Below are 16691 nucleotides of genomic sequence, written 5' to 3' on the forward strand. Positions count from 1 at the left end.
TCTTTCCCTGATAAGGGAAAGAAGTCTATTACAATGGGGAACATTCACGAAGATCCACTTACCCCTCATGCGCGGTTGCAGGTACCAGTTCTGGAAGTGGATCCAAATCCCTCACTGGGCGATCCACGGCAGGTGACTTGCTCCTTGCAGTAGACTGCTGCGTGGAGTGGCTGCTGGACCTGCTCCCCCGTCCGTCTTTATCCTTTTGGCGGCGCTGGTGATGCTGCCTTTGTTGCTGCTGCTGCTGCTGCTTAGGCTGCTGTAGCTCCTCATGCTGGTCGCTATCCATCGCGCCTGAACGCTTCCAGCTCTGAGGCTGCTTTAGCGTTCCCAATTTGAATAAGCCGCCCTGGCGTCACCTGTCTTCCCGGCCTGCACCGCTCTTCCCCCGGGGAGTGCGTACTGCGCATGTGCCGACCGCGGGGACCCGGAAGTTCCTCATTCTACTTCCGGGGCAGCGCCATCTTGGTACACCTGTGTACCCAGCGCTGCCCCTATCCGGCGTCCCTCGGCCCCTACTCCTCCCGGAGCGGCGGCCCGGTCCTCCCCGCCCGCTCACCCTGGACAGCAACTCAGCTGCAGCGGTGGCGGCTTCGGCAACCGACCCCGCCGCGACAGGGGCCTTCCCGCTGTCTGACCGCGGACGGGGCGGTCCCGGATCTTCACCTCCCGGTAAGCGCTGCGCTCTTGCTGCCGTGGTTCACCCGTCAAGGACAGGAACCCAACTGGGGGCGGAGGAGAGGTGCCGCTCTTTTGTCTGTAGGTTCCTGTCCTTGATGGGCGGACCCCCTCTCTCCGTGGTGCTGTCATGGGTGAGGGAGAATGTCTCCTTTAAGGAATAGTCTTATGCATAGAACCGCCCCCTTAGTTTTCCCAGGCAGGAAGAGATATGTACATATTTTCCCCGGGCCTTTATTAGTGATACACTAGTGTCCTGGCTTTCTATTCACTTCAATCTCTCCTGAAAAGCGGAATCCAGTGAGACTAATGCATTTATGTGTTAAACAGCCTCTTTGTATTCTGTATCTTAGTTTAGTTAATGCTTTTATACGGCTTACAGATAGGTTACATTTCTGTACAGAGCAGGATAGTGTTGCAGCATGTACTTTGCCATAGCTGCGTTGTAATGTTAGGAAAAAGCAATTAGTTCCAGCTGCGTGTAAAAAATTTCTTCTTTATTTCAACATTAAAAATATGTCATCTTCATAGTATATGCCATACACACGGACACGGCAACGCGTTTCGATCTGTAAGATCTTTGTCAGAGCCATAGAGATACACTGATCTCAGCTGCATATATACTACATTTGATCCAATGACATGCACAAATACAGTCACATGACAATTAACTCATTAAAATTACATAGCAATGTACAAAATAAATTAAAACACATGTTGCAAAAGAGATATTTATCTTTTCAACAATAATGAAGCATTAGATCATTTCGTTTATTTAAACCATTCGGGGATCGGACATTTAGGTGATAAATCCAAAAAGCCTCTCTTGTTAACAGGCGTCGCTTTGAATCTCCGCCGCGGAAAGGAATTTTAACCTGTTCTATTCCTTGCAATTTAAAACTCAAGGTATCTCTAGCATGGTGCCTAATGAAATGCTGCGACACAGCTGATATATTACGATTCATGTTATTCGTATTCTCAATATCATGTAGATGTTCCCTAATGCGCATCTTCATTTTTCTAGATGTGCACCCTATATATGATAATTTGCAAATGGTGCAATCTTATATATTACATTAGTTGAATTACAATTGATATATTGTTTTATGGTATATTGCACTTTATTTGCCGCATCAGAAAATTTTTTTGTGACATTTGCATATCTACATGTTTTGCATTTTGTAGCTCCACATCTGAAGAAACCATTGCAGGTTAACCAGGTTTTATTAGTTTTATTGTTGAGAGAAAATAGATTAGGTGATAATGTGTCTCCCAATGTAGGAGCTCTTCTCGATACTATATTAATACCTGGCTTTAATATATCTGCCAATTTACTATCTTCATATAAAATGGGCAAATATCTATTAATGATTCCCTTGATTTGTGGAAATTGGCGACTAAACTGAAAACAAATATACGGTTTCTTTCCAATAACGGTCTCATTTGCGTTGCCACCAGAAAAAATCATTTTATTACGTTTTTTATTTTTTACTATTTGTTGTGCTCGATTTAAAGACCAATCCGGATACATGCGATTTTTTTTAATTTTTTCTTTACATGTTCCAGTTCACTATCTAGATTACTCTCTTCACTACAATTACGTTTAACCCTTGTGAGTTCTCCTACTGGTATTGCTTTAAGGGTATGTTTATTGTGACTGCTAGTCGCATGTAAGATGGTATTCCCACTATAGGGTTTATGGTGTGTTTTCGTAGAGATTATTTCCCCCTCAACACCAAATAAATCTAAATCCAAAAAAGATATATGTTCCATATTATGTTCATGCGTAAATTTAATATTGTATTGGTTAGAGTTTAGATATACTGTGCAGCCTCTAATGTTAGTTATGGATGTAATTGCACCCTGTATCATGCTGTTGTCTGTTATCTGCCAGTACTGATACACTGTTTATTCTTTTGAAGTTTACCAGTTATCTACTATATCGTCCATCACAATATCAACCATTATTGTTCACCGTTCATCTCAATAAATAGACTTAGGAATCCATACAGTCTGTTTACTGGGAAGTGGAATCCACACAGCATCATACGTGGAGAAAGGCAGAACACAGCTCAATCAGTGGGAAAAAAAATGTAATAGCTCTCAGAATAAAACGATGCAAAAATTATTTTCTTCTACAAAAGTTTTTATGGTGTAAAAGCGCCAAAACCCCCAAAAAATAAAACCATATAAACGATGCTGTAATCGTACTAACCCAAAGAATAAAACTTGCGTAACAATTTTAACACACGGAACAGCATAACACCCCCAAAAGAAATTCCTGAATTTCTGGCTTTTGTTAATTCTGCCTCCAAAAATCAGAATAGAAAGCGATAAAGTCATGTGCCCAAAAATGGTACCAATAAAAACATCAACTCGTCCTGCAAAAAAAACTCACATGACACTGGGCCAAAATATGGAAAAAAAAAAAAAAAAAAAATCACAGCTCAAAACAAGGGGATGCAAAAACTTTTTTGCAATAAAAAGCATCTTCGTGTGTGACAGCTGACAAACAAAACCCTATATAAATCTGGTATCGCTATAAATCGCTCAGACCTGAAGAAAAAAGTCACCTAATCACTTAACCACACGTAAAAAAAGGTAAAAAATTCACATGTTGATTTTTTTCATTCTGCTTCTCAAAGATTGCACATTTATTCTGCACTGAGCACTTATACCAGGGTTTCCTTGTAATCTAATATATAAAGCTCAATGTGGGGGTGTGTGTGTCCGGGATTGGCATCCGCACCGTCACAGCTACAGCCACAAAATTTGGCACAGACACGTCAGGACCCCGAGAGCGTCATAGGCTATGTTGTGAGGCAAAATTTTAACTCCGCGTGTTCCATTTCACCAAACAATTTTGCCCCTATCTACATAATGGGGAAAAAGTGAAAGGAAAAGTGTTGGAGGCAAATTGACAGCTGCCAGATGTGAACAAGGGGGACTTAAAGAATGAGAGCAATGGCGCCAAACAGTATATACCGTACAGTTGCTAAGGTGGGGCCCTGACATGGGATACTCACCACACACGGGGATATGAACACAAAATGTGCCACACACTACCATGTGCTTCAACACAAACAACCCTCAGCACACATTTCACCACACATACACCAACCTCGCCACACGTCGAAACACAAAAATCGCCACTCAAAACTCACCATGCTGTCCCAGAGCTATTTAAAAGATGAAAAATGAGCTGTGATTGGTTGCAATCAGCAACAGTTTTCTTTGTAGACAGTTGTGGTAACTGAGGCCTATTATTCTTATTTCTATGGTGTTATCATCCTTCTGTAAAGCTGGAAATAACAATTTATTACCGTGCCAACACAGACCACCCTCTGACACAGACTGCAGGGGGAGCCCAGTATCACAGGATAGGATTAGATACACGGCTCAGCAGTCAGTATCACACAGGAGAGGATTAGACACATGGCTCAGCAGGCAGCATCACACAGGATAGGATTAGATACACAGCTCAGCAGTCAGTATCACACAGGATAGGATTAGATGCACGGTTTTTATATGCAATATAATTATAATTTGTTATAACTAACGACAGTTGGTTACTATGCCCAGGCAACGCCAGACTCTTCAGCTAGTTCTCTAATATAAGTGAATAAGACTGCACCCCCCGCAGAAGATTCCCTATAATGAGGCAGATTGCGGCACTGTGGATGCCGACTGACCTGTGATCCGGCGGCGTCCATCTTTTTACGATTGCATAAAAGTGCTGTTGACCAGAGTTTTGTGCACTTCTGAAAACGGCACAGCTGAACAGAGGCCAGACGGAGTCCAGAGTAATTCTGCTGCCTCATAGTGAATGGATCCCTCAGGGGTTTCATCTGAATCATGTCACTCAGATTTAGATGGAAACCCCAAAGTAAGTGCTCAGCATAGAGCAAATGTGATCCCCAACATTATGCAATATGTTCTTCCACTCAATCCACAAAAAAAGCAAGTCCTCACACATGTCCATCATCTGTTAACAGAAATATAGGGAGCTTCCACATTACTGGTAGCACAAAAGGTTCTGGAAAAGCAAAACAGCTCCTCGCCCGCCAAAAGAAACTCAGTAAATTGTGCTCCCAAATCCAAATGCCCCCCTCCCTTCTGAGCCCCACAGTGTACCTAAACCACATATTGCCTCCACTTTTGGCATTTCTGAAGCAATGAGAGCCCGCCTAACTTACAGGTGCATGCCTCCAGTAGCATAAGCTGGTACATAATGTACTGGTCACTAAAACGGCAGTTTGCAATTTTCACTCGGCAACATTCATTGCTGCTTGTTTCTGGAAAATACTCATGGGAGTCAAAATGGTTACTACACCTGTAGATAAATTCCACCAAGGGGTATAGTTTCCCAAATTGGATCACTTCTCTTCTAGCAATTTGGAGCTCTGTATATGGAGTCTGCAAACTGTTGTAGGAAAATCCACGCTCCAGGAGGCAAATGGGGCTCCATTCCTCCCGAGTCTTTCAGTATGGCCAAGTAGTACTGTACAGCCACATATAGGGAATTGCCACATTCATTAGAAATTGTGGGACAAATTTTGGTGTCATTTTTACCCACTTGTGTGAAAATTATCTGGGGCCACAACAAAATTTTGGTGGTAAAAGTAGTTTTTTTCTTCACTGCCCAATGGTATAAAATTGTGACACCCCTAGATAAATTCATTGAGAAGTATAGTTTGTAAAATGGGGTTACTTCTAGGCAGTTCTGCTGTTCTGGCATCTCATGGGCTCTCCCAGTGGGTCATGGCACCTGCAAACCATAGATGTAAAATCTGACACTCCTTGCCTTCTGAGCTTTGCACTGTGCCTGAAAAATATTTCCCAGATTACATGTAGGGTATTGGCGCACTCAGGAAAAAATGGACCTCAGTTTGTTGTAAAAAAATAAAAAATTCCTAATAGCCCTTAGAAAAATTTATAACTCAGGGCTAAAACATTTTAGTGGTAAAAATGTAATTTATTCTTTCACTGCTCAGTGGTATAAAACTTTGTGAGGCGCGTGATGTCAATATGATCACTGCACCACTAGATGAATTCATTGGGGAGTGTAGTATGTAAAATAAGGTCACATTTAGGGGGTTTCTATTCTGGCACCCTCAAACCATTCCAGCAAAAACCGGATTACTTACTGGTAATACTCTTTTGTAGAGTCCACGACAGCACCCACAGAGAGGGGATCCGCCCCTAGGAACAAGAAACCTACAGAGAGATAAATGGGGCGGTCCCCCCTCACTCCCTCAGTTTGTATTAGAGAACAACGGAGGAACCGCCATACATGTTTTAGTCAATTTGTTTAGACAATTCATCTATCCTTCTTATGCTTGCTATAGTTATCCACATCTTAAGTCCTAATTCTAATCTCCACCACCAAGGAGAACCACTTGTGAAAATTTTATGGGCGGGAAGTGAGCGGGTGCTGTCGTGGACTCTACAAAAGAGTATTACCGGTAAGTAATCCGGTTTTTCCTCTTTGCCACGACAGCACCCACTGAGAGATTTTCAGAGATAATCACCTGGGAGGGCACACCATGTTAAGGACTGATCTACCAAAAGACAAATCCTCGGTAGAGGATAAATCTAGTCTATAGTGACTATAGAAGTTAGATGGAGAAGACCAGGTTGCAGCCTTACATATTTGTTCAATTGGGACGTTCGCCCTCTTGGCCCAGGAGGATGATATGGCTCTAGTAGAGTGCGCCTTAATACCCTGTGGAGGGTCCTCTCCTTTTTCCGAATATGCCATTGTGATCGCATCTCTGATCCACCTGGACAACGTGCCTGTCGTAATTCTAGCCCCTTTCTTGTTACCCTGGAAGGAGACAAAGAGACCTACTCTGCCTCCAGGGACTGGTCCTATCTAAGTAGGCTAGCACAGCTCTTTTTACGTCTAAGGTGTGATATTTAACCTCCTCCTGTGTTGTTGGGTTCTCATACAAGGAAGGAACGCAGATCTCCTGAGACCTATGAAACTTAGTAGCCCGTTTGGGAAGGTAGAACGGGTCCGTTTTCAATACTAGTCTGTCCCGTGTTACTGACAGGAACGGGGGATCTACTGACAGGGCGTGAAGATCACTTACTCTTCTAGCCAATACTAAGGCTACTAGCGTAGCAGTTTAATGAAAGGCATCTCATTGATGCTGAATTTATGGGTTCAAACGGGAGTGAAGGCATCCAAAACAAGGCTAAGGTTCCATGCAGGTAGCTGAGGAATATGAACTGGCTCTGACTGCTGACAAGCTGAAAAAAAACAAGTCACCCACTTATTACCTGCCACGTTGTGGTTAAACAAGGCTCCTACGGCCTATACATGGACCTTTAGAGTATTTACTGAGAGCCTCAATTCTCGGCCCTTCTGAAGGAATTCTAGAATGGCCGTAATGGGTACTTCACCGGACAATCTTACTGGGTGAAAGGCCAGGAATTTCCTCCACACATTAGCGTAGATTCTTGTTGTGGATTCCTTCCTACTTTGTAGAAGGGTATTAATCAGGTTTTTTGAGAAGCCTCTCTGCTTCAATAGTTCCCTTTCAAATTCCAGGCCGCTAGGAGCAGGGCTTTGACCTGTGGATGGTAACAGGGTCCCTGCGAGAGAAGGTCCTGGTGTAGTGGCAGAATCCATGGGTCGGTTATTGACATGGCTCTCAGCCATGAGAACCACGGCCTCTTGGGCCAAAACGGGGCTATCAAGATGACCCTCGCCTTCTCCTGTCTTATCTTCCTGACCACTGTTGGTAACAGAACCATTGGAGGGAAGGCATAGGCTTGTCGGAACGTCCAGGGTGCTTGGAGGACATCTAACACGTCTGGGTTGTCTGCTCTGTAGAGAGAAGCGAACCTTTCTACGCACCTGTTGGCTCTGGTCGCGAACAGGTCTATTTCCAGTTTGCCCCATCTCGCCGCTATCATCTTGAAGATGTGCCGGCTGAGGACCCATTCGCCCTGATACAAGGTTTGGCGGCTGAGGTAGTCTGCCCGAGAATTGTCTACTCCTCTTATGTGGAGTGCGGATAAGGAGTGGAGATGCGCTTCGGCCATCTAAGATTTTTTCTGCAATAGACATCAACGGTCCTGATCGCATTCCCCCTTACCGGTTTATGTACGCCACTGCGGTGGATTGTCTGATTGGATCCTTACGTGGGTTCCTTTTAGCTGTGGGAGATATAGCATAATAAATTGCTGTTAGTTCTTTTATATTAGAGGAGCTTTCTGCTTCATACTCCAGCCACTGGCCCTGCACCATCTCCTCCTCCAGGTGGGCCCCCCACCCTAAGGGGTTAGCGTCCGTGGTGAGTACCGTAGAAGGAGTAACCCACCATTGATCTCCTTTTGACAAATTGGTAGGATCCAGCCACCAACCTAGGGAGTTAACTTCGGGCGATAGGGACATCTTCCCTTCCAACCGTCCCCGCAGTCTGTCTGTCTCCTGTAAAATAGCCCACTGCAATTTTCTGGAGTGGAATTGGGCCCATTGCACTGCCGGAATGCATGATATTAGGGACCCTAGCAAGGACATACCCTGTCTCAATGATATCATGGGTTTTTCAGTAATTCTCCGTATTTTACTAACTATGGCCTGCTCCTTAGCATCTGGTAGAAAGCATTTCTGACTTCCAGAGTCTACTTGAAGGCCTAGGAACATCTGACAGGTTACCGGTTTCAGCCTGGACTTTTCCCAGTTGATTAGCCAGCCTAATGTCTGTAGGGATGAGACAATATCAGCTATTCTTTTTTCACACTGGGAAACAATTTCCTACTATGAGCAGGTCGTCCAAGTAAGGGGACCATTATGGTGTCATTCAGCCTTATATATGACATCACCTCTAGCATCAGTTTGGTAAACACTCGAGGAGCCATAGATAGTCCGAACACAATTGCCGTAAATTGGAAATGTGGAATCCGACCTTTGAACCAGACTGCTACCCGCAGGAACTTCTGGTGCCCTTGGTGTATGGGGAGATGGTAATAGGCATCCTTTAGGTCCAAGACAGCCATATAGCACCTGGGGAACAAGAGTTTTATTGCTGAACGTATTGACTCCATCTTAAACGGCCTCAGCCTCAAGAATGTATTACACTTTTTTAATTTTATTATAGTCCTAAAAGAGCCATCTGGTTTAGGGACTAAAAATAGGGGAGAATAAAAGCCCTTTCCTTTTTCGTCCCCCGGGACCTCTATCAGAATACGCTTAGTTAATAGTGCTGCAATCTCCAGTGCTTCCTGCTGTGTTTGGGACTTCATAGAAGTCAATAGTAAGGAGTTCGGTGGGTGCCGAACAAATTCTAGTTTTTTTAGGCCTGATGAAATGATATTAATGGCCCAGGGGTTGGATGTAATTTTTCCCCATTGGTGGCTGAATTTTAGTAGCCTGCCACCTACCGGTGTACTGATGCTAGCGGAATCTGTCCCCTCTGAAGGGGCGTTTTCCAAATAGGCTGCCCCTGTGTTTGGATCCTTAATGCCCCATCGGTCCTGAGGTTTGAAATCCTTTTTCCCAAACGAAGGCTTCCTGAAGGCTCTACTGTTAAAGGGAATATACAGGTTAGGGAAACCTTTCTTCCTCTCACCCGCTTTCGTTAGCATCTCGCTCAGCCCCGTGCCAGATAGGTACTTACCCAGGCAGGGTATAGCACAAAGTTTAGTCTTGGTGTATCTCCTCTACATCCTTTCAACCATAAGGCCCACCGGCCTGAATTGGTTAGCCCTGCTGCTCTAGCAGATAATCAGAGAGAGTCCGCTGAGGAGTCAGACAGGAAAGCAGCTGCTCCTTTAATCAGGGAGGAAAGGAGCTTGTTTCTAGATACTCCGCTTTTAATTTTTCCCTCTAGGTCATCCAGCCATACCAACATTGACCTTGCTGTGCACATGGCTGCTATTGCTGGCTTAAAAGCTGCCGTGCACACCTCCCAGGATCGTTTAAGAAAGGTATCTGTCTTACGATCTAATGAGTCAGCCAACGTCCCTGAATCTTCCACTGGCAGGGAGGATCTACGAAAGGTAGAGGCCACTGCCGCATCTACTTTGGGGGCTCTCGACCAAGATGTTAACTCCGTCGTCAAATGGATATTTGCGTTTTGAAGTTAAGGGGAGGAAGGTTCTCGGACCCGGTTTCTCTCACTCCCTCCTCACCAGCTCCTTTATAGCTGGGACTACTGGGAAAGCCCAGATCTTTCTCCAGGAAATGCCTGCGAACATCATGTCTTGCGGAGTTTTGGGGTCCTTAGTCTCGGGTAGCCCCATGGTATTTCGGACAGACTTAACCAAGTTATTTACACTGTCCGTAGGGAAACAAGTCTGTTCCTCCTCATCTGAGGAAAAGTATTCCTGGGATCTATTCGAGTCTAGTTCCCCAGTTTCTGACGGCGATCCCGACACCATTGAAGCTACTCCTCTCGGTGAAACTATTCCTCTGACAGAGGAGTGACCCCCCAGACTACTGGAGCTGCCCAAGGCCCGTAGCTCCTCTCTAATTATTGCTCAGATATCCTCTTTCTTCCCTGAGGATTCCTCCTGTAAAGTCTTTTCAATACAAGCCTGGCATAATCTCTTGGGGTGGCCATCTGGGAGGGGCTGAGAACATAAGGCACACTATTTTTCGCCTTCTCCGTTCTTTGCCTAAAAGGTGTGGATCAGAGAAACGTCATCAGCTATAAGTCTGACTAAAAACACTCACCCGTGAATCTAGTCAGCAAATTACCGGCTGCAGGGTTCGCGACTCAGGCTGAGGCGAGGCGTGAGACAGCTTTTTCTCCTTCCGCTTTTTTTCCCCGTGGGCTCATTTTGCCTGGAATGCCCGCTGAACTCTCTTCTGGAGCTGCCACTTCTCCTGGTACTGCTGCTCCTTGTACCACTCTTTCTGCTGCCCTGTGGGGACTCGCCTGACTGGCTCAACTGGAGTGAAACCGGGTCGTTTGTGGACGACATAGCTGCACACCGCTGTAGTATTACCGGTGTCTTATGCAGCTTTCCAGTTGCGCCTCTTTCTCTTCGGCCATTTTTTTTTTCTTTCCTCCCCCCCCCATTGCGCATGCGCGGCTCCTGCGATACCGCTCTTACTTGCCTCCTCTGACCCGGGAAGCTGTTGCTGAACTTCCGGGTTGCCTCAGCCTGGGAGCGCCAGCTACCTGCCCGACTTGCCGCTCGATTGCTGCCCCTTAGACCGCCCAACATATCCTATAACAAGGTATTCTGCTCTCCTTTTTAGCGCTGCTGGCACCTTCACATTCTGCGAGCTCAGGATTTCCTGGTTAACCCGGCCTCGCCGTATCGGGGGGGGGTTACCATCCCTGGTGCCGCACTCCTGTACCCTTCTGAGGGGATGGGGGGGACCCTGCCCCATAATAGTGAGCCTCGGCACTCCTCACCACGGCCTCACCTGCATTACCAGCCAGGGGGGGCCTTCTCCGCCCGACACTGCTTCCAGTCCTGGGGCCCCCGCTGCTCATATCATGCACGCGGGCGACTACCAGACCAGGCATCCTCTTCTGCGGGTTCCTGCTAGGAACAGGAAACCAAACTGAACGTGTGAGAGGGACCGCCCCATTTATCTCTCTGTAGGTTTCCTGTTCCTAGGGGCGGATCCCCTCTCTCAGTGGGTGCTGTCGTGGCGAAGAGGAAAATATGAACTCCAATATGGCACCTCTTCCCTTCTTAGCTTTGCACTGTGTCTCAAAAGTAGTACTCCCCCACATACAGGGTATCGGCATACTCGGGAGAAATTGCACAACAAACCGTATGGTGCGATTTCTCGTTACCCTTATGAAAATGCAAAATTTGGGGCCAAAATAAACTTTGTGGAAGATGATTTTATTTGCACAGCTCAACGTTATTAACTTCTGTGAAGCACCTGGGGGTTCAAGGTGCTCACCATGCATCTAATACATTCCTTGAGGGGTCTAGTTCCCAAAATGGAGTCACTTGTGGCAGTTTTCCACTATTTCGGTACATCAGGGGTTCTCCAAATGGGACCTGACGTCCGCTAATGATTCCAGGAAAATTTTTTTTTTTTTTCTAAATGTAAAAAGTCAAATGACGCTCCTTCCCTTCCGAACCCTGCCGTGCTCACAAACAGTGGTTTTCTTCCTCATATTGGGTATAGTTGTTCTCAGGAGAAATTGCATTGTGCAATTTCTCCTGTTATCCTTATGAAAATGCAATATTTTGTGCTAAAAACATGGAGAAAATTTGCTTTTTGACTTTTACGGCTTGACGTTATAAGGTTTTATGAAACACCTGAAGGTTCAGTGTGCTCACCACACATCTAGATCAGTTCCCTGATGGGTCTAGTTTCTAAATGGTGTCACTTCTGGGGGATTTTCAGGCTCTCCAAACGAGACATGGCGTCCGCCAATTGTTCTAGCAAATTTTGCATTTAATAAGTTAAATGGCGCTCTCTGCCGAGCCCTGCCGTGTGTCCAAACAGTGGTTTTCTCCCTCATATGGAGTATTGGAATGCTCAGGAGAAAATTTACACAACACATTTTGGGGTCCATTTTTCCTGTTACTTCAGATCCAAATTTTTTGTTTGTCAAGGGTAAGTTGTTTGTGAAAAAAGTTAAATGTTCATTCCCCTCCCCCCATTCCAAAAATTCCTGTGAAGCACCTGAAGGGTTAATAAACTTATTGAATGTGGTTTTGAGCCCCTTGAGGGGTGGAGTTTAGAATGGTGTCACCTTTGGGTTTCTATCGTATAGACCCCTCAGTGACTTCAAAGGCCATGGGGTCCCTAAAAATACATGGTGTAAAAATGAGAAAACGGTGGTCATCTTTTAAAAGGGAACCCGTCACCACTTTTGTCCTACCAGCTAAAAATATTTTATTCAATGTCAGCTATGCATTCCCTAAATACTTATGTAACCCCCCATGCATCACCCATAAAAACCTTTTATATTTCTCCCGTGATGTATGCCAAGAGTATGTCCTGTCCGATGGGCGTGGCTCCGGTTCGGTCACTCCACCCCCTCCTTGGCTGCTGCCGTGGATGACTAGGATCGCTGTGAGGTATCGAGCCTGTGCAGTCAAATGGTTTCTCACACATTAGCACTTCTGTTTTTCAGCTTTGCCTGCACTTGGGCAAAGCATACTTCGCACACGCAAGAAACTATTTGACTGCGCAGGCACAATATCTGACAGCGATCTGCGTCATCCATGCCAAGGACTGCGTGCAGCAGCTGAGGAGAGGGGTGGAGTGACTGAACCAGAGGCACTCCCACTGGACAGATTCTATTAGCATACAACGCGGGAGAAATATAAAAGGTTCCTATGGGTAATAAATGGCGAGTCAGGGGGTTACACATTTAGGGAATGCATAGCAACACTGAATAAAATTATATTTTTAGCAGGTAGGACAGAAAAGTGCTGACAGGTTTCCTTTAACTCACTAACAAAAAAAAATGTTGGTTCCAAAATTGTGCTAATGTAAAGTAGACATGTGGGAAATGTTACATATTAAGTATTTTGTGGAACATCTGTAATTCAACGGCATGAAAATTAAAGTTGGAAAATCGCGAAATTTTTGCTAAATTTCTGTTTTTCACAAATGCATCCAAGTCATATCAAATAAATTTTACTGCCATCATGAAGTATTATACACCACAAGAAAATAATCTCAATCACTGGGATCCATTGAAGCGTTCCAGAGTTATAACCTCATACAGGGACAGTGGTCATTACTGGGGGGAGGGGGGAGTGTTGTAACTAAAGGTTAAATGGAAAAAAAAAAAACAAATTTTTTTGGTTAACACTCTTTTGCGCCACATGAAAGGCACTACAGAGTTTACGTTTATTACATCTACAGGACGTTTATTTTATTTATCATAACAGCAGCTAATCTGCGCTGCAGTAATCCTCAGTGTCACTACTTGTCAGGATCACAGGAAGTCACCAACAAGATGGCTCGGCACGGCTATCCTAAACTTTATCCTTCTACAAAAACGCAGAAGTGAAGAGGAGCAAGGTCACGTGGAGCAGATCCGGTCCTCTAGTGTTTAAAAGTGGAAATACCAAACCTTTGTAACGTTTTAATATTTTATATAGCGCCAACATACTCCGCAGTGCTTTACATATTTACTTAAATTAAAAACCAATTATATTTTATAAAAAGATTAGATTTTTTTTCTCACATGAGGTTCCCTTTCAATAATTACAACAATGTTTAAGTGCTTCTTGATGGACACTAACCTAAACTGTTAGTGTTTGAATCTTGTTGTGGTACCAACAAAATGCTCTTTCTATGGCTGCAGAGGGAATTGTGCTTTTGGATTGGGTAGTGATAGCCACAGGCTGTCTAATTCGTGTGCTTTTTGGGCAGCATCTTGTTCTTATACACCCATCTACAAAAATAGAGAATAGCACCAACGCTGCAGTATTACCACTATGCCACATGCAGGTTTTTACCTCCTTAAGGGTAAGTTCACACTAGGCGTTTTTTCAGCTGTGTTTTACAGTACCAGCTAAGTCTATGAGATTACAGAAATCTCATGCACACAGCTTGTTTTTTGTCATCAGTTTTTCATTTTTTTTTTGCACAATAGACCATGTCACTCCTTTTTCATTGTTTTTCATGGGTGGTGAAAAAAACTGAAAATTCACAGCTAAAACACAGGTATCAGGTTTTTCTGCCAAAACCTGATTCTGTATAATAGGACTTTTTTTTCACTAAACTATCAGCATGTTTGGTGCCCCCAGGAGTATGGTCGCCACAGTGGCATTACCTTCCTCCTAGGGAGAGTGATGTCATGCTCGGAAGCAATGAAGGGTCACTATCAGTTAAAATCAACACAGGACAGTTCCCACTCCAGGCCAGCAGAGTGAGCTCCGAACCAAAACTGAGGGAGGAGCTGCTCTCTGGGGGCCAGGGAGGGGAAAGTAGTGAGTTTGTGTGAGGAGGGAAACGTGTGGACGTGAGGAGACGAGCTGGAGGATTGAGCAGAGTTCAGGCTCACTTCTAGCTGTAGCGCATGGTCTGGAGTCCGGTCTCCAAGGGTGTACGGCTACTGATGTTCCCGCAACAGAAACCAGAGGAATAGGAACCTGTAAATGCTCTGTTCCCACATAAGACTCTGAGGCATAACAGCAACGTGTGAGCGAGAAGGAGGCTACAGCTGTCTGCCATACGAGGGAGTTCTAAAAGAGATCAAGCAAGTGGAACTTCAGTGTAGCAGTACAGCAAGTACCTCAGAAAGCGCTAGAAAGGAGACTACACAACCCATCTGCATAGAGAGATTCCCAAGTTGCTTCCAAGCTGGCCAGCCTCTGTTCCATCTGTTATCTGGACCCTGGACTGCACTTACAAAGCACAGTAAAGGTAACGGAAACTGCACCCTGTTGTGTCATTGCATTCTTCCTGCAAACCCTCCAGCACAGCTACATCTCTGTGCCAGACACTACACCCTATTCCTCAACACCTATTAACACTGCCCTGGGACTACAGCTTTACCTTAAGCTCGGCTTAACCCCTTCATTGCTGAGCACCACAGGTGGCGTCACATATCATCCACTTATAAACTTTAACCAGCCACTCTTAACCCCTTTTACATGGACGCCCAGGGCCACGGACCGGATCACCGCTACCGTGACACTTCCCTCTGAGATACCGGCCCGGTACAGAGTACCCCACTGCCCTGGCGGGCGGTCCACATGCACAAGAGAAATCTAGCATTCCAAAACTGCAGCAAGAAAAAAAAACAAGCAAAACCTGCTTTCTGCAGCTTCTTTCCTGCCAAGAGATCAGGTTTTGCTGCAGAAAAAAAGCCTAGTGTGAACTTACTCTAACAGGATTTAGCTAATAAATGCCTTCATTAAAATTCCTGCCAAGTTTAAAAGACTGACAAGTTACCTTCATATATTTTGGTGTCATATTCCAACAGCAGGAGAAGGCTCTGTGGGAGAAGATGGACCACCCAAAAATTCTCTTCTTGAAAGAGCCAGTTGTGTATAAGTTGCTTTCTAGACAAGATGTTTTTGATTTGCTCTAGATAGAAAACATCTCCAGTGGCCGTGTACATCCTAGAGGAACAGAGTTTAGATGATATAAGCACATGATCTGAAGTCCTCATTGTCACATCACCACTGAAAATTTGAGACCCCTAGCCTTTCCTGGAGAAGCAGCCTTTAAGATCAAGTGTTTCTGTACCATGTGGTTGAACACTCAAAATGACTTCTACAGCTGTAATGCAGTGACTGTGCTATAGCGAGACATTTAGTACATTAGTGAAGTACTCCAGATCTATATGGCCTACCTACAATATAGAGCAGAAGTGACCTATATAAAGAACAAGCCTCAGGTAGCAGTAATCATCCCACATTGCCGACAGCAATGTTCTCAGATTAATAGTCTTAAAGCCGCAGTGCTCCTCTGGGAAATATGCAAGTTGTCTCTTCAGAGAGGAAGAGGACTAGAGCTTTAGTGCCACCTATTGTAAGTAGCAATCCTAAAAGTCAGTCGACCCTTTAATGAGCCTTGTCACATGACTTGGGATAAAAGCCAAACCAGAATCTCAGTTTGCAGACACTATTTCCAGGTACTGCCTGTCGTCAGGGCAAAGTGTGAGTATAGGTGGCACCACAGTTCTAGTCCTCTTCCTCTCTGAAGAGAATTTGCATATTTCCCAAAAGAGCATTGCGGCTTTAAGTCTCCTCATCTCAGCATGTTTAGCAAGTCAATCTCCGCAAGGAGAAACGATACTTCGATATCGATCAGACGCCTCTCACACAGCCAAACCAGATCTCACACTTTGCACTGACGAGGGGCAGTACCCCGAAACAGTGTCTGCAAATTGAGATTCTGGTTTGGCTTTTATCCCAAGTCATGTGACAAGGCTCATTAAAGGGTCGACTGACTTTTAGGATTGCTACTTACAATAGGTGGCACTAAAGTTCTAGTCCTCTTCCTCTCTGAAGAGACAATTTGCAGATTAATAGAGCAAATTTACGCTACTAGACGTTTAGACATCTAATGACTTAAGTCTCGTGCCTATGGATTGCACTGAAGGACAAGT

General features: G+C 44.9%; 1 protein-coding gene across 1 annotated transcript in view; it reads right to left on the reverse strand.

The window, feature by feature from the left end:
• The window catches only part of LOC141089486 (uncharacterized), a 129172-nt gene that overhangs the window by 21804 nt on the left and 90677 nt on the right, over positions 1–16691 (reverse strand). Inside the window, exon 7 of the mRNA XM_073575935.1 lies at positions 15530–15699. Within this exon, the coding sequence (XP_073432036.1) occupies positions 15530–15699 (170 nt within the window). The remainder of the gene's footprint in view (positions 1–15529; positions 15700–16691) is intronic.

This window comes from Dendrobates tinctorius, unplaced genomic scaffold, assembly GCF_039654945.1.
Source record: "Dendrobates tinctorius isolate UK_male_01 unplaced genomic scaffold, ASM3965494v1 ptg000046l, whole genome shotgun sequence".
Classification (NCBI taxonomy): domain Eukaryota; kingdom Metazoa; phylum Chordata; class Amphibia; order Anura; family Dendrobatidae; genus Dendrobates; species Dendrobates tinctorius.